Genomic DNA, 26,239 nt, shown 5'->3' on the forward strand with positions numbered 1-26,239 from the left:
TGGGAAAGTATTTGGTACACTGAGAATAAAGAAAATTCCTCTCGGTTCTGTAAACTTTCAACACCAAAGGGAGAAGTGTTTTGCAGCCTTGCCACAAGTAAGGTGTGGAGGAGAGGCTGTCAGCAAAAGATTTAACCAGGTTAAGGACTGAAAGATGTAACCCTTGAGTTTTGAAAAAGCTATCCCGTGTGGAAATGCATGTGAAACTAAGTTTGAAATGTGGAATAACACAGTGGATTACTGAGGTGTCATCATCAGTGCATGCTGTGTTGAGATGAGCTCTGGTTATTGTTTATTGATCTGGAGTGAATTCTGGAATTTATTCACTCAGTAAATTTGCAGATAACACTAAATTGGAGTATGGATCTGCTGGAGGGCAGGAGGGCTCTGCAGAGGGTCTGGACTGGCTGGATCCATGGGATGAGCCCAGTGAGGTGAGGAAGAACCAGGGCAAGTGCTGGGTCCTGCCCTTGGGTCACAGCAACCCCCTGCAGGCAAAGTTTAAACTGGATATTAGGAAAAGTTTCTTCATTGGAGAATTACCACCCTTGGGAGTGTCCAAGAAACCTGTGCATGTGGCAGCTGGAGACATGGTTTGTGGTCAGTGTGGTGCTGGGTCCGTGGTTGGACTCAATGCATCATCTTTTCCAACCTTAAGAATCGCGTGATTCTATGACTTTGCTTTGTAGTTTTTAAACATACTTTTGAATACCCAATTTGGCAGTAAAGAGGCATGGCTCAGTTGTGCTTGCAAGGAAAATACTTCTTTAATTAACCAGTTCAATGTTAAATGAAGCGCCATCTCACAAAAAATAATAAGTAAAGATATTTAATTTTTAACGGGCTTGTTTTGTTTTTCTTCTTCAAAAGGAGAACTGCTTTAGCTCTCTTAGTGCATGAATCTGTCCCAGTATCTGTTCTCATATCTCTTTCTGATGGTACCCATTGCATCAAAGGCCAGATGTGTATATTGGCTCTGAGCCCCTTTATGCAGGCTTGTCACTGTGCCTGTGTGACTTTGTATTGGTGCAAAGCTGGTTTAAAGAAATGTAATGTAAATAACATTTTGAGGTCTCAGTCTGGCAGAACTGTTCATTTGACTAACCAAAAAAACTCCCAAACAACACCAAAAACTGAATTATCTTTATTAACTCTTTCTGTTGTGACCTCCTTCCAGCTGAAAAGAAAGCTGGGGTATTTCTAAATCTTTATGTAATGTGATGGGCAAATCCTGCAGGGAAAAGACTATGTAAAAAATCTAAAACTTCCTCATTTTGCAATTTGCTCTGAATCAGAACAGGCTGCTTTTACCATTTGCAACTTAAAATACTGGCTCATATAGTGTTGAATACTGTTCCTTCTATGTAACTTATCTGGAAAAGGAATGTGAATTACAAGGTCAGCTGCATGAGAAGAAAGCATAAATTTGCTGAGAGGGAAGTTGAGTGACATTAAAAAAATAACAAGGTGGTCACTCATCCTTTCGTTAATTATATTCTTTAATTAATTTTGTCTTTTTAAGGAGAGCATAACAATGGTGTCATTGTACTGCCAGGAGCTTTGCTGGCTGTGGCTTCTGTGGTTTGTTCTGCCTTTCACATCTATTCAGACAGAAATGGGTGTTGCTGCTGTTGAAAAATGTTTGCTGTAATAATCCAGGTTTTTATGGAAATTTGGGGTTGGTGTGGCATCTACAGCATCAACTCATGGAAGAAAAGTCAGCTTCCACGTGGCCGGTCTATCTGTCTGTAAATTTTCAGAGCAGAAGTGGGATTAAGAAATCTCTGACTTCCCAGTTCTCGTATTTTAGGAGAAACAAGGGAGAATACTTTTTTTTTTTTTTTTTTTTTTTAATTATTATTTCCTGGGTTTAATGCAGTGGTGTCTGACTGGATCTTTCCTGCCACTTTTTTTTCCCCGAGAAAATCCATGGGACACTAGTGCTGGTGGCTTCACCTGAGAGTTCTGCTGTGCTGCTGCATCAAGCTAATGTGTGTGCTAAATTGGACCATACTTTTTCTCTCTCTCTGCTTCAATATGCCTTCTTCAGGTAAACAAAGTTGTCTTTACACACACACAAAAAAAAAAAAAAGAACCAAAACCAACAAAAACCACAGATGAACTGGCCAAGCCACTGATCTGCATAGACCTTGTAGCTTCACCTCACTAAGAATAACAATTCTCTCAAAGAATTTGAGAGGAGTAATAAAGTTCTGAAGAAAGCATACCTAAAGTATGTGTGTAGACATTAAAACACAGTATTCTGACCCAGCTAGATTTGCTTCATTTCTTTGCCCCTGGCCAGCAGATTTTTTTAAATCTGGAATTCTGCTTAAGTGCATGTTTAGTCTTCATTCCAAATAGTTATTTACCTTTAGAAAGAGGTATAAAAAAATAAAGATAAATAAAGCATTACAGGTTTTAGGCTATCACAGAGATTGTGACATCCTTATCCTCAGAGCCTTGTGTAATTTCCTCTGGAACAGAAGCAGTTATTCACAGCCAAATACAAGCAACCCCAGCCTTGCCAGACTGATGAGTACAGATCTGCAGGTTCATGATTTCCCTATACACCTTGGCTTGTTCTGTAAGTACCTTTCTATTGGAATGAGGCTGTTATTGCTTTATATCCCCATGACTCTCCTATCCCCATGATGACAGTTACAAAGAGCATTGTTGAATTGCACACTCAAAGCTAGACTAGTCCATAGACAGAATAGAGAAATTTAACAGGTTTGGCATGGTGCGCTAAACTTTCCCCCCACACACACAGACAGCAGACACAAAACATCAAATAACTTCTTGTCTGATGGTAAATGCCCATAATACCTTGAACTTTACGAATAACAAATTATTAGCCTTCTTGCTATATCATCTCTTTGGTTTTCCGTTCCTGCAGGGTTTGGAAAACAAGAACATGGTGGTATTGCCATCCATGCACAATTCAAAGAAATTCAGCTGTTCAGAGGGGCTCTGCATGGATTTCTAATTCTAGCAGCACTTGGTAATGAGATTTTGTGTAGTTATTAAAATGTCTATCCGCAGTCTATCTCCTGGCACTGAAGAACTGGTGAATGAATTGGGCATAAAACCCAAAGGGAAGCAGATAAAGCCACCCAGGAATATGGTCTGATCTTTACACCAAGTCCAATTTGATCACCACAGAAAACTCTATTAAATCCTTTAATTTTAATATTTTTTTTTTTTTTTTTTTTTTTTTTTTTTTTTTTTTTTTTGTCTCAGTGCTACCATGAGAGGTCAGGGTTTGCACACACTGCTAAATCCTACTTCTCAAGCTGGAGTTTCTGCTCCTTTAAAATAATGTTGTTCTTTATGCAAGACAAGTCCCTGCTTCCTAAAACTTCTCTGATCTCATTCATTATGTATGCAGAGCTTTCCCTATACAAAAGTAAGCTGTAAAGTTAAATTCAGCCTGGTGTAAATGCAGGATAAATTGGCTGAGTTTGAATTTATGCCAGCAGAATGTGCATTTCACTGAAGAATGTGGTGCTTCTTCATGGAAAAGTAAATTTTTCTTTTTTCCTGAGTGCTATAAACTATAATATTTTTGATAGGAAGATTACTGCAATTTGTCTAATTTTTCCATTGTGCATGCTGGATTCATAACTGAAGAATCTCCCCATCAGACCCTCCCTGCCAAACAGGAAATGGGTAATACAATTTTCTAATCACTTTGTAGCATTTAAATAATGTGCCAATTTGTAGAGCTCATTACAAACAAATTTTAATGATCAAAACGTTGGTATAATGGACCTGCAGATAAAATCATATGAGGAAATGCCATTGCTATGCTTTAGGAAGCAGAAATAAATATTGGTTACTGTCCAGCTGCCTAAAGAAACAGTACTGTAGGAAGAAGAAATCATAAAAACAAAGCACTTTTTAAACCTGTTTTGCATTGTTAATTACCATAGTTTAATACTTTAAACAATAAAAAAAGTTTGCATCACTTGATGGTGCAACAATTAACATACTTGCAGAATCCATAGGGTCCCTGCTAACTAAACACGTTTGGCAGCTTAGCAAACGCCACAAATGACTGCAGCATCCATGAAATTGAATTCTGACTGTGATTTATCCCTCTGTGGTCAGTCTGTAAATTCAAATTGCACATCCCTGGGTGCTGGATGCTGCCCGACCCCAACGAGTCTGAGACAAATAAACATCTTCAGTGCACAGCTCCACCCCAAATCACACGATTGTTTCCTTGGAGCTCCTTTTGAGGGGCTGCAGGTCTAGTAGGGACTGTTGGGTGGAGGGGATGTTGGCAGATTTTGGGATGAGCAGCATCACCCTCTGATTGTTCCGACGCCATTCACGGTACAGCCGGCAGTGGTACCTGAAGGACACCTGGGGGAGAAGGGACACGAGCAACCTTCAGTCACTGCCACCCTGCAAGGAGCCAGCTAGGGCTCCAAATGCCTTCCAGTGGGACAAAAATGGGTGAAAACTGCTGAAAAGAGAGACCCACCATGCCCCAAGGTGCCACAACAGAGGAGAAAAGCAGCCTGTGCCTATTTTACCTCTCCTTTTCCACAGACTGAAAAAATCAGACATCCTGCTATTGCCTTTCACAAGAGCTGTTGGCACACATGGAATGAGAATTTGGGATATCCATATGTCTTGCTTCAGGTTGCTAAATTGACAAACAGTGTTATTATTTGCAGGCAGATGATCAGAGATGTGTGTTCTACCTTGTAATACTTGTAATATTTGTAGTACTTGAAATACTTGTAATACTGCTGAATGCATCAAAGTTGGGCTTGCGCAGAGGCAGTGAGCTGACAATGTGTGTGTCTAAATTTAGATTGCCTCTGAAAATTTTTGTTGTTGTTATCAGGTAATTTCAACATTATTAGGGAAATGTGTGATTGCTGTGGAGATGTGAGACAGCTCAGCCCAATGTTGCTAAAAAACAGTTTACAATTTGTTTTAGTGGCAGCCAAGCATTGTGGGATTTGCAGCTGTGTAAGAGGATGTATATGTGCAGTTAAAAAAAACAAAAACAAACATCAACAACAAAAACTAATATCAAACTGTAAATTTTGAGAGAAACGTGCCAAGTGATGATTGTTTTGTTCTTGAGGTGTGGGCAGAAGTTGACCCAAGCGCTATATCCTTTCCTTACTGCAAAAAAGGTGCCTTTAAATAAAGAAGTGTACCTTTCAATGATGTCCTACAAGGGCTAAAAAATCCTTTCTTTTTTTTTTTTTATTTTATTTTTATTTTAGTTAGATCTGTTTACAGCTGTCTGAAGGAAAGCTATAAAGCTTTGGCTTACTAAGCAGTTTTGCAAAGACAGTTTTTCAAATTGATTCCTCCAACTTTCAACCTCCTCCCCGCTGAAGGAAAGCAACCTGCATCTTCTGTTTCTGTGGAGCAGTGTGTGTGAAGGAATATGGGAAATCTCTTCTCAAAAGACACTGCAGGAGCAGCAGAAACCAATTGGAGTAGTGAGGAGGTTAAAACATCCCAACATCTACAAAGGTGGATGTCCTGTAAAATGCAGTGACAATTTCTGGAGAGTGAGCTGGAGCTCAGGTTGGGTATTCAAGCAGCTGAACGTGAGGTTCTTTGAGTAGCAGCTGCATTGTTAAACCAGGTGTGTGTGTTATACAAGAGAAAGCAAATTGGCCCTGAATTCTTTGTTTAAGTGCCAATTCCCTTTTTGTGTCTGGATCTTTCTTCTTGGGAGGACAAGGTACCTTTTTTTGATGTGTGTTAAAACACAGAGTAAAAAGCAGCAGTTTTTTATGGTTAACTTAGAGTCTGTTTTAAAGGGATGGAGGGATAAAACAGCTTCTGAGATGCTAAAAATAGCATCCCTCCTGCTATTCACTGCTCACTGGGATTACTGTGATGTGTAAATAATCTGAATGCCAGCTTTTGCCTCCAGAGAAGGAAAGCTGATTTACTGGAAGTAAAACAAAGTTTTAGTTCTCTTAATTTCCCCAGGACCTAAAGGAATATTGTATCATCTTGTGTGTCATTTACCCCACAGCATTGAACCAATTCCCTGCACAGCCACAGATATGTAAAGGGATTCTCCCACTTCCAAAAGTGACAAGGCATGTGCTGCTGAAGAATTCGACGGAATTAACACTTCTGTGTGTGGAACCATTCCTTCCTTCATGACAAGGGGAGCCTGGAGCCCTCCCCAAGGCAAACCCAGACTGGGGCTTTCCTAGGTCACTGAGGGGAAGGTTATTTTGCCTCCCAGCTTCAACCATTTGGTGATCCAGTCCCCTAAAGGCCCCCCTGCCTTGCCCTTCTCAGGTGAACGCAGTGCTTCCTTATCCATCCATCTCCTACTGCCCTAAATAACAATTGAGTGTGGAATTACAGCTGAGTGAGCGTCAAAGATACTGAATTTCGGTTCATTCAACCAAGGTATGCATTTGCATAAGGCAGCTATCACTATCATGTTCTCCAAGAGCCAATAGCACATTTCTCTGCATGCTTTTGAAGGGGTAAAATTTGTGAAGTGAATAGTAGGGATTTTTTCCTCTTATTATCCAAATGCAATACCCAGGGATAGGAACCAAAGTTGAGATTTTGCAGTCTTAATAAGCAAGGTTGGATAAGCCGATGTGGCATAGCTAATTAAATCCTCCTGAAAAAAATGCCTTTTACCACTTCCAACAATTTTGGTGGTGGTAAATTGTGTTAGGCAAATTGTTCAGCATTTTGGTTTCTAAGACAGCCATACACAAAGGAAATTTGAACAATATTTTCTTGCATACCTGCCAGGCACATCTACACCCAGCACTGCAGGGAAGACAAGTGTGGCCTCACTGCTAGAGTACATGGCCTGTCCCCAGGGAGTGCTGGTGCTCCACAGAAAAGCAGAAACAACAAAAGGTGAACTGCACTGAGCTCATCAGGCTGAGGCAAAACTGAGCTTTTCCTCCTGCCTGCACTCCTCTGTGGGTGAGACAGCATTCACAAATGTGTAAATGAGATGTTACCTTTCCCAGCTTTCTTGGAGATACTCGTGAGGAAGTGTGGGGTTTTTGTGGTCCCCTCACACCCTCTTTTCCTCAGGGCTCAGCACAGGGGGTTTCTTCCTCCACCAATGCAGTCTATAAAAAGTTCCACCTCCTTAGCAGCTCACACGGGTCCAGATCTGCTGGAAGGGGTCTGGCTATAGCATAGCCATACCCGGGGAGGGGCAGAGCTGTGTGCTGGTCCTGTGGCATGTGGCCATGCCCCAGCATGTGGGATGTGTTTCCTGCCCCAGCAGCTCAGGCTGGCAGCATCTGACTGCGGTGCTGTGAGTTCTCCCCCTCTGCACCCACCCTGCTCTTCCCACTGCACAAAAAGAGGTGTGAAACAAACACAGTATTAACCTGGGCTTTTCAGTGAGCATGGCTCGATGAACACTCATTTTGGCAGCTGTCCATCGTGTTCCTCTTATTTCTGCTGGGCTAGCTGCCTGTCAGTGCACTGGGGCCACTGAATGATCTCAATTCAACAACTTGACACAGAACAAGTGGCTCTCAGGATGGATTGGCATGCCAGTGACTCATGCTGGGGTGCAGGATGCAATTTAACCTGCAGCTCTATTAGAGGCAGCTTAAGTTTTCACAGACCTGGGCCCCTGCATGCTCTGCTTCCCCCACATCCTACACTTTTGTATTGTAAAATTTGCAATATGTTGCCATTTGCCTAACGTTGTATTAGAATAAAATCTGAATCCTCTGTGGCAGCCAAGTTGTTTACTTAAAAATTTTTTTTGCATGTGTGTGCTGTGCCTTCACCCTTTGCACATCACATTTGATGAAACTCCCTCCTGTAGCATCTTGAACTCCTCTGTGCTACTTCCCTGTCTCCTTCCTGCTGTCCCCACTGGTGTTTAGGATTTGCGAATCCTTACCCTCAAGTAAACTCTGTGATGTTCCAGGGGACTTGAATGGTGTGGAAACAACAGGTTTCTTGCAGGTGCATTTGCACTTACCAGCACAGAAGCAATGCTCCATGCAATGCTCAGAGCACTCTGCACGATTAACTTTCTCATTTGCTCTTCCCCTTTTTCCTGCGAGTTAAACAAAATCCCTGACACTTACCAGGGTCCAAAAGAGGTAAATAGTGAAGAGTGCCACAGTGAGTGCAATGAGGCCGACAGCTTCCAGCCTACTGCTAAAGTGCAGGTGGTCCACGGCTCCCCGCAGGCACAGCCAGCCGGACACGGTGGCCAGCGGGGTGATGAACAAGAAGCACACCATGTCCCCAAAGAGAGTCCTCTTCTCGTGCTGGGGGCCAGGGTTCCTCAGCCACTGCAGGCAGAGCACAGACAAGGCACATGTCAGCACAGGGACGGTGTTTTACCCTCAGCTCACAGCACAAACCCACGCCTGGAGGACTGAGCGTGGAGCAGAACGTGGCTTTGGGTGTTCCTAGGTATGCCTCTCAAGTGCCTGCAGATTTTTAATATGTTGCTGTAGAGTTCCTGGTGCTTTTCCTGCCCTCTCTCACATTTCAGAATAATAAGCTGACCCCTTTCTAACACTTGAAATTCTGTTTAGTCTCATTCTCAGGAAGAGAACTTCTAACCAGGATACCTTGTTTTTCACCAGGATTTGAGAGGTATAACAAAATATAGGCCAAACAACCCCCTGGACCAATTCCAAGGGACAGACCTTAGGGCAACTGGTCTCTTATTTGATGTACCTGCTTGATATACTAATTAATTAACCTTATTAAAATCCTGTATCACTCACATGCATACCTATAATTAGTATACATTAAAGCTTTCATTAAAGAGCTGCTTTATACCTTACCATTCTTAATATTGTTTGCAAGGTTCTCCTTTGGTTTTAGGCAGCACTAGAGACCTGAATTTCTCCTCCTTGCTTCCTGCTGGTGTCCACCTCTGGCTGTACCCACCATATTAATTCAGCTGTGGTAAAGGCTGCCTTGAGAGGTGTTTTATGTAGTGCAGCCCCTAGCATTTGCCCACTGGCAAAAAACTCCCTTCTTAATGTGTAACTGAGCATGCAGAAAATGTTTTAACATTTTTCCATGCTATTTTATGATTTTTTATCTTTTTTTTTTTTTTTTATATTCTACTCATAACATTCACAAAGTCATTTTCAACTTGTTTTCAGATACCCACATTTAAGCAGATTTCAATGCACACAGGCTATTTTTATTAAGAGAGTATTAATCTTGAGAAACAGAGTGCCTGAAAGTCAGCTGCTGAAGTAAAGGTTAGGATTGAACAGCTATCAAGCCCACACGCCCACATTTCTATAAACAGGATTTGAGACAGCAGAGGGGAGAGAAGTTCTACAACAGTGCATTGAGGCTATTTAATTAAAGGAAAAAAAAACACCCAACCCTCAGCACACAAGTCAATATTTGAACAGGAAAACTACCCACCCCTGTAATTTTTGCCAATATGAGCCATAGGGTTTGGTCAAACCTGCTCTACAGCATCCTTATATAGAACCAGATGACGCTCATGCATCCTTGAACATTTTGGTCCTCTTGTTTCTCCAAGTGTGTTACACATGGCAGTAGAAGTCTTGTCTCACATACAGCTCAGGAATTTAGAACACAGAAAACATCTTCATAAACTTTTTTTTTTTCAGGATGCAGGCTTTTAACTTGCTTGAATACTTGTGAAATGCTGAGGAGGTGCAAAGTGCTTTAAAACCAGCTATGCATTACTACAAGCAAGAAGTTGCAAGGGAAGATGCCAATTAAAGAGGAAGGTTCAATAATGTTTTTTTCCTCTCCTTAGCCAGGAAAAATAGTAACCAACCATGGTCAGTTTACCCCAACATGCAGCTGAAGCCCCACATAGCCATTTCCTCACCCCTCTATCCCATCAGTATGAGGGCGAGAACAGCAATAGGCTGCAAGCAGAATTTTCTTCAGCAGAGCTTGTGCAAAATTAGGGGCCATACACTTACATTTGAATATAATTTTATTTTACTGTTGCTTTAAAGAGAATGCTAAAAAGTGAGCAAAAGTCTCATACTACTTTCCTTGGAGCTTTCATCCATTCACACAGCCCCATGAGTTTATGCACAACAGCTCCAGGTTGTATCTGGCTGCTTCTGAGCAGGACTAATTGCAACCTTCCCCTTGTTCTATTTCCAGGAGTCCTTGCAGTGTGAAACCACCAGGAAAACAAGAGAAACTGAAAGCACCTGACAGTAGAGGTTGTGATTTTGAAGGCTTTAAAGACAGCAAAGAGGTTTTGTGAAAAGCACTTGTTTGAAAGGTGACCTGGAAAAGAAAACTCCAAGCATTTGCTCATTTCTCCTTGACCTCAACAGGAATTGCAGGTGTTCAACATTTTCCCAGGATAGACTTCAAAATTTTGGCGCCCATGCAGCTCAGGTAGTGCAAGAAATAATTCCTAGCTCTGAGCAAGGAGGAAAAACATCATGAGTGCAGGGGAGAGAGCACGCATGTTAAGGCATGTGCTGTTGTCCCTACCCTGTGACTGTCACTAGAACACAGTGCAGTGCACCTGAATTAAAACAGCATTTTTTACTGTGCCATCAAACCTGGTTGAAAGTTTGAGCAGATTAAAATGGTGTGGGGCTGCTTCACAGTCTGATGGCTGCTCCTTATGCCTTGTGGCGTAAGAGTCAAATCCAAGCAATTCAAATATTAGATGAGGTTGTGACAGGCAAGAGTAGTATTAAATAATAAATAAAGCCATCACATTTCTACAGTCTAACCTGAAAAAGCCAGAAGGATTTCATTAGTTAGCTCTGAAGTATAAGTCAAAATCAAAGATTAAGCAATTTCAGTGGTTGTACAGATTTCAGTCACAGCACCTATTTTTCTCCTGAAGTAGGGTATACCTGCTTCTAAATCTGCTTCTGTTTCTAGATTCCAGTCATTTGTTTTGGGAATGGAATGGGCACTGTCAAGTTACTTTATAGCTAGAAAGCTAAGTCAGCAAATCCTTTTGTGCAACTCATAGTCACACAGGGATCCTAACAAAGCCCTGAGCTGATTAATTGCTGTGGCAGTAGGGTATGGACTACCCTGCTGGCCAAGAACGAGATGTAAAGCCAGATGAAGCTGTCAGATCTGCACTGTTACACTCTGAAATCCGTCCTATGAAAATGTGTCAATGTGTCCAATTATTTCTGCAATAAGTCGAGACTCTCAGAGGGAAAATTTCCATTTAGGGAGCTGTAGGGGATGGAAATTAGAGGTTATAAAAAAGGTCATGTTTGAAATAAAATGCTGGTCTGCCTGGCATTTTGTGATTTTAAAGTGGTCAGGGTTTCCTGTTCCTGATCCACAGATAGCTGGAGCTGGAGTAACAAGACATGAAATGACTCCAGCAATGGCAGCAAAACATATTTCAAGAACTTTATGCATAGAACATGATGCAAAACCCAATCTTGGCTTATAACTGAGAAAAACCAAGAGACTCTTTGAGAATCCAGCACCTCAGAGAGATGGGGATTAACATTTCTCTTAACAAAGTCACTCTCTAAATGTGGCATCTTGAGGAAAGCCAGAAGGGAGAAATGAAGGGAGCTATTGGTGAAGTAAAAGTGCTGCTTAAGGTTGGCTTAAGGATAGATGGATAATAGTTGTCCCCAAATAAATTTAGGATACGAATCAGAAAAAAAAATCCTCATCCTTCAGAGGATCCAGCCCTGGAGCAGCCTCCCAAGAAGAGCAGCTTAGGCTACAACCCTTAAAAGCTGACACAGTTTTGAGAGGGAACTTGCTTAACATCCTGAAAGAGATTTTTGTTGTACTGCATTTGACTCGGTCAAACACTGTGAACACACCTGGCGCTCCTCTACCCCACACATGTAATACACACAGAAAGATTTGCTGCCGCCACTTCACAAAGCAGAGTTGAAATCAGAGAAGGAAATCATTGGAGCAAGCAGCAGCCAAGGACCAGAACACCCTGGAGAGGCTCAGACTCTCTGAATTTATCTATCCCAAATAAAATGAGCTGCCAGCAGAGCACTGCTGTAAAACACCTCCACAATTCTGAGCTGCCTCACCACTGCCAAAAGCCAAATCCTGGAAGTGCTCATCTCTACAGGTCTATCTTCAATTAGATGACTCACAAACATAAAAGTAAAGCGTGTGCATAGTTTTTCCTGATCAGACCCTAGGGCTACAATCTGTTTCTGCTGGAGAACCCCTTCTGGTTCAGTGCATTTTCCTTAGAGAGGTGATTTTGAATATTACTGGAGTCACACCACGAAGCTGGGGAGGAAGGACAGGAAGGCATTATCTCCTCTAAACTCTTTGTCCTTTGAGCAAAAAATAGCTCACTGCACATCAAACCTTATCAGTTTATTTTGTCATTTTCATGCTGATGGGTCAGCAGTGAGTCGTGGTGGAAGTGGGCTGTACCCAAGTTGAAGTGCTGGAAATTATTGTGGTTTCTGTTTTTGTGCCAGCAGCCAGTGGGAGCATTTTCCCTTGGGCTTTATGTATCCTTTTTTTTTAAGGATATTTATCTGGAATGAAGAATATTTTGAAAGACCAAGAGGACCATTTATTGCTCCTCCTCTTCCCATTTATTGCCCATCCCCAAAAGATTGCATCTGAGCCTTTTTTTTCCTAACACTATTTTTACTTGAAACACTAATTTTAACATTTTTCAGTGAAATGTTTTGAAATTTGGCTTAACTACATGTAACTCAAAACCAAAATTTCCCAGACTAGAAGAGTATATGTGCTTGCTTTCGGTGTCGTGAAAGATTTTGGGTGACTTGAAACTTTCCTAGGTTAATGTTTTGCCAAGGAAAACAATATCTGACAATTACTTTTTGGCTAAAAAAAACATTGTTTCGGTTTTTGGGTCTCCTCCTTATCAAACATTCTGGCACAGTGATATTGTCTTTAGTAGATGCCTTTAGAAAGGTCATGGTGACAGCTCACAGAGATGATGATTTGATCTCAGAGGCCTGTGTATTTGAGAGCTGGAATTGAAATTATTTGATCTCTGTTATGTTATTGTGCCAATATTGTAGCCCCTTTGCAAATGAGTCTGTTATTACTAAAGTTTAACCCTTACTTTAAATTGAATTGCATAGAATATTTTACATGTGGATGTCTCAATGAGCCAAGGCTTCTTTTTGAAATAGCAAATAATTTTTGCTATGTCTGCGTGCTTCTGGAAGGGGAAAAATTACATTTTCCATTGTAAGGATGGTGTATGATAAAACTTGAACTTTTGTTTTGTTTTCTAGAAAGGGTAAATCACAGCACAGACAGCTACCACCTAGGGCTGGATCCTTTTTGTGAGATCACCACAGCCTGTTGCTGTCGCACCACAACTCAGTTTTCAATTTAGACCTTGGCTCATTTGCCAATCAAAAAACAGGAGCAAGAAACTGAGCAGGGAAGGCAAGAGACCAGCATGGGTCAGCAGGGACCTGCTGGCCAGGGGAAAGGGAAAGAAGCAAATGCACAGGCAGTGGAAGCAAGGACAGGTGACCTGGGAAGTCTGGAGATTAAATTCCCTGAGAGGCTGTGCAGGGTTGGGGTCAGGAAGACCAAGGTGAGGCTGGAACTGAACCTGGAAAGGGGGAAAGAGTAGCAGGACATTCTACAGCTTCATTAAACAGAAAAGAAAGGTCACATAAAGTGTTTTCCCCACTCCAAACAACTCTGGCAAACTGGTGACAGGGGATGGGGAAAAGCCTGATGTACCCAAAGGCTTTTTTGCCTCAGTCTCCTGTGGCAACCTCTCCTGGCAGCCCTCCTGAGGGGATGGAGAGCAGGAAGGGCACTGGGGAGCAAAGGCTCTGCCCCTGGAAGGGAGATCCTGCTCAGGGCCAGCTGAGGAACTGGAGGTGCTCAGCTCTGTGGGACCTGCTTGGATGGAGCCCAGAGTGCCCAGGGAATTGGCTGCTGGAGATGCCAAGGCACTGTCCATGACACTGGAAAAGTCCTGGCAGCCAGGTGAGATCCCAGGTGACTGAAAAAAGAGGAAATACTGCACCTATTTTTATTGTGATTTTTTGGTTTTGTTTTTTGTTTGTTGTTGTTTTGTTTGTTTGTTTTTTAAGAGTTGGGATTAAAAGTTTGAGATGTTTGTGTTTGGACTTAGATGTTTATTAATTTTTATTTATATTATAGTGAGTGCTACAGTACTTTTAGTTAACAAGTTTAAAATGACAAAGTATTTTTACAAGGTCTTTTAAGCTTAAACTGTTTAGTTAAGAATGGACATAAACTGTTTAATTAAGAATGGGCATTTAAACTATTTTTACTTTTAATTCAAAATTAAACATTTGTGATCCACAATGCGGGGTTTTTTTATTTAATTATAAAAGTACTACTTATACTCTCAGAAGAAGGTGAAGAAGAAAGAAACTTTTGCCCTAAAACTTCCATTTTGTTTTTTACACTCTACTATATTTTTAAACCCCAAATTTTGAAAATTTTACTATGTGATATTACACATTTTCATTTAAATTACGCATAGTGAATTCAGTTCCATCATGCAATTTTGGAAGCCTTCTCCATGGGGAGAGATGGATTTGATAGACTGTTGGAAGGGTCCAAGGCCAGGTTGGACAGGGCTTGGAGCAGCCTGGGATGGTGGAAGGTGTCCCTGCTATGGCAAGGGTGGAACTGGGGGAGTTTTCAGGTCCCTTCCAGCCCAAATCATCCCCTGATCCTGATACACAAAGCTCCACCAAGCAGCATTAGGGCTTATGGATGTGGGGTCCAGTTTCTGGATTACACATACTCAGCTTCTAAAAAAGGATTCATAATTCTCTGGCAGTGAAAACAAATAGCAGACCTTGCTAAATGGCACTACAGAAAACTATTAAATGTATTGCAGGTCCAATTATACAATAGTGTAATTTTTTAACATTAATCTGGCTCACTGCTGTTCTGTTTTCCTGCTAGCCACTTTTAATTTATAGTTCTGGAGATGTCTCTTGTATCAGTTAAAAGATTTCAGGATGCGTCAAGAAAAAAATATTTCTGTGGAACTATGGGAAAAGCGGTGTTTCTTTCTATCTATGTGTATTTGCAATACTCTCAATCTGTTTTGTCTGCCTAACTGTATTCCCAGTTAGGCAGAAAAATATATGCATTCAAGAAAATCAACAAAAATCACATTTCACATTAAAAAAAAAAAAATAAAAATAAAAAAAAAAGAAAAAAAAAAAAAAGAAAAGCAGTTTTGGTATTGGTAAAACTTATTTCAAGTAAATATCCTGTAAATATCCTGATCTACAAGCTCAAATATATGGGTAACCAAAGACATGATAAATAATAAATGTTTGATGGGTCTACAAAAAGACAGATGCAATAAATCTTACCACTTCTATTTTCCTAGAAAATGTAAACTTTGACTGGCTCCCATCAAAGGAAGGAAATGCTACCAGCAGGAAGGACAGACAACTGGGCAGCATAGAACTATTTTACAGGATCATGATGTCCAAAGAAAATTCACCAAACCCGTTATCTAAAACAAAATGAGCTGTGGTTTTGAAAACCCCAGCATCTTTCCCCCATCCTGCTCATTCTTGAAGTAAATCTGTTGTTCAGTTACTTTCTCCTGGGAATTTTCCCAGGGCCAGGTTTTTGGCCCTTTATTGTTGTGAATTTAGGAATGAGCAGTTACAAATGTGGTGGTTTGTTCAGGTACAGATGTGACTAGTCTGTTCACTGGCAAGTAATTTAAATTCTTAATTTTTTATGGGGAGTGGGTTGTTCTTGTTTGCGCTCTTGCTGCCAGTACTATAAGAAAGATTTGTGCATTCTAGCAAATCCTTGCTGCAAAGAACATAAAACAGCTACTTAATTTCTCTTTAAAGGAGAAAGAACATTCTGGTTTGGTGTCTCGGTTTCACTGCATTAGGAATAAATAGATTCAAAGAAAATGAATCTTGAAGAGTTTATGGTTTTAAATCTATACTGGGGAGTTTTACTTTTTTTAATTTTCTTTTTTTGTAATACTTTGTTTAACCCAGATATACTTCTATTGGAAATCTAGATGGCTGCTTCAAATTCTCTCTGTGTGAGTTGGTCTTGGAGGGATTATTTTCACAGCCAAACTAGATAGAGACAAAAATGTCTCTATCACCTTGCCCTTTTAATCTGCCATTTTTTGGGTCAAGAAAGGAAGGAGGATGAATAACCTTAATTGTCTGCTCCCACCCCTAATATGCCGTATGGACAGCTCATCCAAATTTTGATTTATGAAAGTTTTCCTGTGGGTGACTATGCTGAGGAACCATTTATTTTCCTTCTGGCTTGAGGTGTGATCCTTTTATAAACTACCTCCAGCAAATGTGGTGTCTGTTCATTACAGTAATTTAATGTTAATGACTTGCTTCACTGAACAGTGGAGAGGAAAAATAAGTACAAATAATCCAGACGGATAAAAACATCGTGACTCAAAGTCTTGCACAGGAAATAAATTCATATTTCATTGTAAGGATTTGGGAGATTTTAATTTATAATGTAAGCTCATCTTGAATACTTCATGCATAGGTGTACATTTTAAAGAGTTTTAAAATTTATTTTACCTCACTGATATACAATCTATAGCCAGCAACACAGCAGGAAAAAACTGAAGCTAATTTCTGGCCAATATTGCTGTGATTATCCTGACTTTATTTTTTCTCCTAGTCATGCTGTTTTGCTTATGAGCTTTGTATTGTTAATTAAGTGCTTTCTCTTTGTTTAAAAAAAAAAAAAAAAAAAAAAAAAGTGAACCAATAGATACCAAATCTGGTATCTAGTTTTGGTTTAAAACATGTAAGTAACTAACAAGCAATACAAGCCTGACTTATATGGTCACATAATACTCTTTTACCATTTTTATTTTGCAGCTGGCTGTTCCCTAACATTTTATTATTGCACATAAATATATTTGTACTGCCATATTTCATGCCTGCTTCTGCACTAAGCCAAGTATAAGCAACACAGATGCAATGTGGAAATTGCAATGAAGATGATACATAATACTTACATAAAGCTTGACTAATCTTTATGCTGAAACGCAGCAAAAACAGCTACATGAATAATATCACACATTCCTAATGCAGATTTTTTTTTTCCTGAGGATTGGCTGCATTAAAAAGGCAGCTAATATAAAACTGGAAGATCCATAAAACTCAGTCATGGAATTACTGCAGTCTGAGGTTTCACAGTGGTGGTTTTGAGGTCCTTGGGTGGCTTGTCACAAGGCACATCAGCTGGTGCATACCAATCACCATATGGATTATATGATTACACATTATTACAGATTTCTCTTTCCTTTGTCATTGGGTAGGAGGGGTGGGTTCAGACCCTGACTCCTCTAACTGAATTTTGCTCCATTGTGAATGCTGAAGGAGGGGTTTAATCACCACCGTAGTGCCTGATTCACATACCCAGTGTGGAAACACAAATCATTTTGGGGAGAACAATGTGAGTCCAAGAAAGGAAATTAACCAAGAAGCATCACAAATTTATTGTTGAGAGGATGGGTCTGCCTGACAGGCTGCACTACCATTGCCTGCTGCTGTGGTTGGGTTTTGGGTTTCATCAAACAGTCAGCACATTGTGCATTTCCAGGGACAAGATTCTCCCTCAGACAAAAATATACATCCTGTGGCAGAGACAAGGAGAAGCACAGAGCTGTCTCTGATCAGCTCCTCTGCTGATTCCATGAGGATGGACACAGGGAGGAAGGAACACAGATGAACCATCAGCCATGCCACTTATTCCGTTTAAAACTCTCTGCTGCTGAACCCTCTCCTGCAAACAACAGGAATAAATTCACATGTGACATTTCTGGATAAAACGAGTAAAGTGCCTCAATTTGTTTCCACTGAAAGAGACTTTTTCCACACCCATGTCTAAGTCAGTAGGAAGCAGTGAAGTGATGAGGAGAAAACTTAATAGCGAGCTGGGGTTTTTCTTTTTTTTTCCTACTTTTTTTTTGGCAGTTTGGAAAAGAATATATTATGTCTTGGAACAGCTGGAAATACGTGTTGTTTGGGATTTTTTTCCCACTATAGTCTAAGATCTCTAGGAGAAAAGATCAATATGATGACTGATTGCTTTGAGCATTTCTTCATTACCTGTCACTGACCCCTGAATGGGATGTATTAACTCTGTGAGATGGGGCCTGTTGAGGAGTTACTGGATAGGTTCTTAGAGTCTGGGCTCTATTAATCACTTTATGAGTACAATGGCCCCTCTTGACCTACTAAAATGCATTGGTAAAATTCATCATTCATCTCCAGTGAAAGGAGAATGATTTACTTTTTCCATTATCTAGGTCAGGGGAATCTTTGGAGAACTAAATGAAGAAAACTCTGACTCCTTACCCCAAAACCTACACACACTGAGATGTTAAAAGCAGGTGGCCACTTTGGCTTGTCCCTCACCCAAATGTTACGGCAGGATTTTTGTGACAAATGGTCCTACTACACCTGATAAACCTCCTTCCACATCCTCATGCTCTAGGTAACACAGATAGACATGCAGGAAAGTACTTTTAGGACACAGAAGATATGGGAATCTGGCAGCTTGCATCTGTTTTAGTCCTGCCTTGGGAACTTTCAGATTTTTGCTGTGATTATTTGCATAGGGAGGCCTTCGCATTTCAAAGCACTGTGAACTAAATAAGTAGAAACTTCCAGGACAAATTTAAATTACACTGACAGAAATCAAGAAGTTCCATTATTTTCTACTTAATTTGCCCCCTGGCATAGAGCTCATTTTAGTTACTCTTTGTCTATGTTGCTCTCAGCTTTGAAAGTACATCTTCATTTTCCTTCTAAACTGAAAACATATTCCCTTTGTAAGATCACAAAGGATTTGGGTTTTTTATGACCTTTTCTGCAACTGCACCCAACTGTTAATTTATGCATTAAAATACTGTGGGTGTAAGTAGCTGAGAAGTCAGAAAATAATGAGTAGTAAAGATAAAAGCACTTAGCTATGTTTCAGAAATGTTCTTGGTCAGGGTTTTCATTTGTCCTCAGCTGAGAAACAACTGGCAGATTTACCATTGTTACTCCAAATACCATTGCTGTTGTTTTATTACTTATTACCGCTTTTGCCAAAAAAGAAGCCTCATTTCATCAGGGAACCATCAAGCAACCACTGTGCCCCAGCCTGGGCAGGGTCAACTTTGCTTTCAACTCCTTCCATCATCATCGTCAGCTCTGGCCAGCACCACATCCAATTTGTGCAGCACAATCCTCCACCAGGAGCCATCAGATGGGAACAATTTCAGGAAACTGAGCTCTAAATTCAAACTGTGATGCCTCAGCATCCCTTATCTTTCTTCTCAAAGGGCAGATTCAGAGTGGCATTGTTCTTCCACCAAAGACTGAGAGCAGAGCCAGACAGCAACCTCAACCAGCTGTCCAAGACTTGCTCTGGGTGCAGGACTTATACTAAATGCTCTGTCATGTACCTTTTGTGGGAGGATCCTGAGGAAGAATGAAGACATCCATAGGCTTACACATAATATGAGCGTGCCTATCTAATTAAAGCAATTTTGGTAGTCTTGAGCTGCTCATCCCCTGACCCACTTCCCAGCAGAGAGTTTTGTCCTCTGTCTTCTTATCTGTGAACAGGAGAGAAACAAAATGCTGCTTCCCCCTACCATTTTTAAATACTGTACTTCTTCCACCAGTTTTGACACAGTTTAAAGCAACAATTAAGACGCACAGGGAACACACTTTGTCCTGAACTCCAGCTCTGCATGTAGGGCCTGTGTCACCAACAGGTACAAAATTCTTCTTCTCATTCATTTTGTCAAAGGTTATTTGTATTCAGTTCCAAAAGAAATCCTAACTTTGCTTCATCTTTTTCCAAAATAAAAAAAAGGAGAAAAAAGTCATTAACAGTGTTAAGAGACTGAACTTAGTTTGGTTTCTTTTCTTTTCCTGAGGACCAAAAATACCCTAAAACCTGGAAACTTCATGGGCCTGCTATATTTAGTTCTCAAAACCTGAATTTTCATTGATAAGGTAGAAACATTTGTCCAACTTGTTGTTGATTCCGCCACACAGGCAAGAAGAGCCCAAAAGGTCACTCACAAACGTCTAAACTGAACAAGAGCAATTTCTTCTTGTGGGCTTGACATGTAAACCAAGTTTCTGAGGCTCCTAAGTTTGTTACCTCTCAAAAGCAAGAAGAAAAAAAAATAATTTCTGACCTATATTTAATATGCTGAGTGCAGACACTGCCCCACATTCCACAGAAACTCCTGCTTGCCTCTTTTCCAAGAGAGAAGAGAGTCAGGCTGGCTGGCATTTCAGGAATTTGCTGCACACTGTTTCCCAAACCTCCACTCAGGTTTGCAGTGAAGCAAGCCCACCGATCCCACTCTAATAACTTGTTTTGATTTGATTTTGATTTGCTCCCAAATGAGGAGTTTTGCTACTCCCTGAGCTACCACTCTCACACTGCCAAACCCCAGTGGAGCCCCAGAGGCTTTGTGATGCTTGCATGAGGGCAGGCGTGGATTTTTGCCAGCAAAACAATGTCTTGGCTTGCAAAGCAGGATGTAACCAAAAGTATGTATTCTATCACCATCTGTTAAAAAGCAGTGGAGCATTGTTCTTTATCTTTTCCACAACCCATCCTCCCTTCAGGGAGATATCTTCTTTTAATGGGCCACTGAGTTCCACTGTATGACTGATAAAATTACATCATCCCATTGGGAGATGCTTCAGCCAGGGGGAGGAGGCAACTCTTTCCAATCTAGATAAAAATTGAGATTTGGAACATCAGGGCAGCCTTTTTCCACTGGATCCCTGAGGAAAACCAAACCTTTCTACATCATCACTGGACCTTCAGAAGAAAACTGCACCCTTCTACGGGACTACTGCTTCAACAGGACCATGTCTGTCACTCCAGGATTGCCAGCCAGCATTTAATGGGACTGCTATCAACACCCTGACTGATGGGGTGTCAGGTTGTATTCTGACTCTGTCAGTGTTTTGGGATTGTTTTTTGTAATACTGTATTTTTATTTTAATTTTCCTAGTAAAGAGCTGTTATTCCTAATTCCCATATTTTTGCCTGAGAGCGTCTTAATTTCAAAATTATAATATTTTGGAGGGAGGTGGTTTATATTTTCCATTTCAAGAGAGGCTCCTGTCTTTCTTAGCAGACACCTGTCCTTCAAACCAAGACAAACTAAGATTTCAGGGCCGTGCCCACCGCATACTGACCTCCACCAGTGGCCTGGGCTTGCGTTCCACTGCAAACCTGAAGTGGCAGAGCTCGCAGTAGCTGGTGTTGGAGGACGACAGCCAGTGCTCCAGGCAGCTGCGGTGGATGGTGCCCAGCGTCCCCGTGCACTCGCAGGGGGACAGCAGCTCCTCGTGGCTGCTGCCCTCGTGGCAGATTCTGCAGATGGGCCGGTCATTGAAGGGGCTGCTGCAGGAGAGGGAGAGAAAACTGCTGGTCAAGGCCTGTGGCAATAGGCTTTGTTGTCTGTCACAAGCTAGAAATATTTCAGCGCCTTGCCCTGTAGCACCCCAAAGGCAGGGCTACAACTTCAGAAAAGTACAAGAAGGCAGAAACCTCCCCTACCTGGAAAGGGCTTCACTTTCTTCAGGACAGCCCACAGGCAGGTCAAGGAACTGTACAGAACTGTGCCAGACACATCCCTGCTGTGTGGCTGCATGTGGGTATTTCTTCTGCACTGCTTTAAGATCCATGAAGTCTTTCCAATTCACCACCAGCAAATACAAATTTAATTTTGACCCAGGCATCGAGTCTGGATAATGCCAAATAGATCAGAAAAGCCTTTCTTGCTTCTAATGAGAACAAGGCCAGCCTGAGGCATGCTGCAGAGGCATAAATTAACAATATATTTCATCAGTGATCTGCCTCTCCAAACCAGCAGCAGAAAGAGCTGGTCAATCACTCGGACAGTGACAGAAGCTGCAACGCTGGTGCTAAAAACAAGTTGTCTTGCTGCTCAGCACACCAACTGGGGAAGTGTTTGGGAAGTGTGATGTATTGTGCAGCATGATGGTTGTGATGCTGGGATGGGGGTTTAATCAGATGGGATTAAACCATCCCTCCTTCTGCCCCCTCACATACCTCTGCATAGTGAGGGTGCGCACGACAGACGAGAGAAGCTGCCCATCCTTGGAGGACACTTGCATGACATACTGGGGGGGACAGCTGGTGGCCAGGCCTCCACTGCTGCCGGGCAGGTTCTTTCCATCGGGGGCTGGAGGGCGTGGGCACTCTGGGGACACTCCAGGAAGGTGGCTGCAGCGGTTCATCCTCATGGTGTTGGGCAGCAGGTCCCCATCTAGGCAGGAACCAGGACAGGGAGGTGCTGTGGGGCACATCTCTCCCTACCTGGCCAGCACCAGGTATGAGAAGGAGCATCCCTCACACCCCACCCCAGATTTCCCACTCAGCAGGGAAAAGGGGTTTACAGCACCAGGTGTCACCAAAAAAACTGAAAAAACAAAGTGGTCTGCACATCCCACAAGCAGTAAGCCAGCAACCCTGCTTTCTTCTCTCTGCAGACTCTAGAAGTCATGAGAGATAAATAGAGAGGTTGAACCTTTTGTCGCTCCCCCTCTAAATGTTTCAAAGGAATATACAGTCTCCAACCTCTGCACTTTCAAATTTAAAGGCTGCCACTGTCCGCCACTGGAGAAAGTTATGTACTGGAGGGGAAAATGGCTGAGCGACTTCAAATATCTTTTGAAAACACTTCACTGCTGCTTAGTGCCTTCTATCACCAACCCACAGCAGAGCACAGACCTGGCAACTAATCCTGTACAGTGTTTTAGTCACACAAACCTGCTTAATCACAGCCTGTGTGCAGCAGTAATTTATGCCACAAGGTGAGGCAGAAATCACAGCCTGCCCATGTCTCTCTTCTCTTCTTTGTTCTTTCTCACATCACTATGAGGTTGTTCTGTATGGTATTTTCAAGCATGGCAATTGGGAAGGAAGGGTTTGTGCTGGGAACAAGGAGCATGGGCAGTTCCTGATGCCTTGGTGAGATGGATGCTCCTGGTTGTGTGTGCTTGTAGTGGAGGGTTCCAATTCCAACCAGGCTGTGTCCCTGCCACTTTCCCCTTAGGTCAGGCACCAAAAACAGATACACAGGCTGGGTTAATCCCTCTGCAAAAGGGGGGAAAGATTCCCTAGCACACCTCGGGACACTTGGCTGCAGTCCCATGTAAGCCTTGCAGGTTGCAATGATGATATTCTCATGTTAAAATCAGGAGCTTCCCCCCTCAGATAAAAGTGTTGTGTGTCACTGACCGCAGCTGTATGGTGTCAGCACTGCAGCTGAGAAGAATTTTTGAAAACCAAACATGAATAAAACCCTCTAAACTAGGGTATTTCTCCAAAAATGTAGAAGAAACCTTGTGATTTGGCTTTGCTCCCTGAAGGAATGTCTTTGGAAGTAAGATTTTGTAGGACTGGTGTGGATGCTGGACCAGTTACACCTCACAAATTTTCACACAGGGACTCATATTCTTAGAAAGGCATCCCAAAATAGGAAAATGCTTTGGCAGACCACTTGCTTTGGAGGATTACTTCTGCTGTTTTCAGACCAGGCACACCCCAGGGAGCGAGCTGGAGGCTGATGAGACAGCTTACAGGGGAGAAAGAGTGCAGGGAATGGGGAAGGGAATCGGACTCTGGGCCTCATTTACAACGAAAATGAAGCAAATACCTGATGTCAAAACCATTAACATATAAAAGATGCAGGCATTTCAAGAGAATAAGAGCCACAGACTCTCCAAGGACACCATGGTGTTCAGCAATGTTTTAGTTTTAAAATCCATGCTGAGACTGTTTAACAAGAATGTTCAGCTGCTGAGTAGCTGCTCCATTAAACTTAAAAAGCCTAAGAAGTATCATGCTTACAGACCCACACTAGATATTCCTTTCCTGATTGTTTCACTGACCCTATTAAGTACAACAGTGGGTTTGTAATTTCATAAAAAATGACCATCCAGGCCTTTACAAACACATCCATCAGTCACTTGATGAGTTTGCTGGAGCATCAGAAGATGCATTTAAATGCAAACTTTTAAAGCACAAGGGATATAATCTGGCTATATCTCAACAATGTTAATTCAAATATCTGCCTATAGCACTGCATTCATATCCCACTTTGGCAGAGCAGACACAGGTAAACCCCTTCTACTTTTTTAAAAGGAAATTGAAAGTTACAACCTATTTTTCTGAATTCAGAAGAACCATTTTCACACAAAATCAGTGCATGTGCCTGAAAAGTGATACAGTTATAGAATTACTTGTGCTTTAATACTGAACCCCATGGTAAATAATGGAAATTAGTTGTCCTGAGAAGCACAGAAATCCTAAGCAAATCCTAAATTAAAGCAGCATTGAAGAACTGTAAATCTTAACAGTCACAACCCCCCAAACTCAGTATTTACCGATATGCATGTATTATGTAAAAAAGTTTTTTACCTACAACAAGTGGAAATCTGTTAAAAATGCTTCAATAAAAGAGAAAATAAAGAACAAAAGCAGGAAGATGTGTTTAGATAGTATTTATGAAGACAGGCAATATTAAATTGGGGAAGACAGAATATCAGTATTTATTTCAGACACCAGAAAATTCTGAGAAAAGTGGCTGAATTTGGCATGATGAATGTATGGCAGTATTTAGCTCTTTGTTTTTTCTTTTCTGTATTGTCACTAGTACCATATTTTCATTCATATATGGGCTTATGGGTATCAGAGTAAAAGTAAAGGTGTTGCAGGTATTTTCTTTATGCAGTAAGTGTAAAAATAATGACAAATCAACCAATGAACTCAAGCAAATTATTTGAGGACATGTTGAAACTAGGCAGAAGATTCAAGTGCAGAAGACATCCTTTGCCCCATAGTAATTTATATGATGCTATATTCCTATTCAAGAGGTTTATAAGTTCTGTACCAAAAAAACTCCACAAGGCTCAACAAGTGCCAGCGAGCAAGGCAACACCACTCCAACTGAGCTGCACTCAAATAAGATGTTAAAATCCAGCATCACTTCCTTGAAATGGAATTTAAAGACCGAGCCATCTGCAGACCTGAAATACAACTGGAATCCTTGTTGCACTCTTCCTGACTGTGCATGAGTTCACCCCAATTCTTAGACCCACAGAACATCAGCAGGGTGAGGAGTTAAATTATCACTGCAGAGCTTTTTTTAAAGCAGTGCTGTTTTCCTGCTGAAGCTGTGAGTGGCTGAGATTTGCACAAGGCAAAAGGATCTTTACACTTCAAGAAGTGTGTTGCAAATGTTGAACAAATAAATACTCGTGGAGTTGTCCCCTTTTCCTTTTTCTTCAGCATCTCTGCTAAGAATAGCACTTATTCCACCTCTCAGTCATGGCTTCAAACTTGTAAACCCATTTACCTTTCTTATTCCACGCTCCCACAAGTTCATCCTATTAATTTCAATGTGACGTGAGCTGGCATCAGTCAGCTTCAAGACTTAAAAATGTATAAAAAAACATTAGCATCCCACCTGGAGACATTTTCTCAATAAATACTGCATTATTTTAAAAAGATAGACATATTATTATGATTATTATGATTATGATTATGATTATTATTAACAACAACAACAACAAAAAAAAACCCCACACACCAACAGAAAAATCTCAAATACATATCCACACAGAAAAATAATAAGAAGAAAGTAAGAAAGTAAGAGAGAAAGAGAGAAAGATAGAGGAAAGAAAGAGAGAAAGAAAGAGAGAAAGAAAGTAAGAGAGAAAGAGAGAAAGAGGAAAGAAAGCAAGAAAGCAAGAAAGCAAGAAAGCAAGAAAGCAAGAAAGAAAGAAAGAAAGAAAAAAAGAAAGAGAGAAAGAGAGAAAGAGAGAAAGATAGAGGAAAGAAAGAAAGAAAGAAAGAAAGAAAGAAAGAAAGAAAGAAAGAAAGAAAGAAAGAGAAGAAAGAAAGAAAGAAAGAAAGAAAGAAAGAAAGAAAGAAAGAAAGAAAGAAACTAACAAACAAAAAACCAAATCCCAAACAAACAGAAAAACCACCAACAGCCTATAATCACCAAAAAGCCACCCTATAGTTTTCAGAAGATTTCACAGATATGTTTTTGTTTCCTATTTATGTAATGTCACATAATTTTGTGCAGTTTACTACAAAATTTTGGGCAGTTTTTTATCCGGGACAGGTCAGCAGATCTGCAGCACAGATAGAATTCTCTATCTTACTGCAAGCTGGAAGAATGGTGCAAATTGTGGAGGAGCATCTCTCACCTTCTTTTCTG

General features: G+C 41.1%; 1 protein-coding gene across 3 annotated transcripts in view; it reads right to left on the bottom strand.

Annotated features, from left to right (window-relative positions):
• Positions 1-3,223: 3,223 nt before the first annotated feature.
• The window catches only part of MARCHF3 (membrane associated ring-CH-type finger 3), a 55,965-nt gene continuing 32,949 nt past the window's right edge, over positions 3,224-26,239 (bottom strand). For 2 of the 3 annotated variants that reach the window (XM_056513464.1, XM_056513463.1), the window contains exons 2-5: positions 22,060-22,276; positions 21,180-21,387; positions 8,088-8,297; positions 3,224-4,371 (exon numbers count right to left, since the gene is read on the bottom strand). In XM_056513464.1, the coding sequence (XP_056369439.1) occupies positions 4,213-4,371; positions 8,088-8,297; positions 21,180-21,387; positions 22,060-22,253 (771 nt within the window). In that variant the 5' untranslated portion in view covers positions 22,254-22,276 and the 3' untranslated portion in view covers positions 3,224-4,212. Of the gene's footprint in view, positions 4,372-8,087; positions 8,298-21,179; positions 21,388-22,059; positions 22,277-25,369; positions 25,447-26,239 lie in introns of all 3 variants that reach the window. The other variant, XM_056513465.1, reaches the window with a different exon arrangement.

This window comes from Oenanthe melanoleuca, chromosome Z, assembly GCF_029582105.1.
Source record: "Oenanthe melanoleuca isolate GR-GAL-2019-014 chromosome Z, OMel1.0, whole genome shotgun sequence".
Classification (NCBI taxonomy): Eukaryota; Metazoa; Chordata; class Aves; order Passeriformes; family Muscicapidae; genus Oenanthe; species Oenanthe melanoleuca.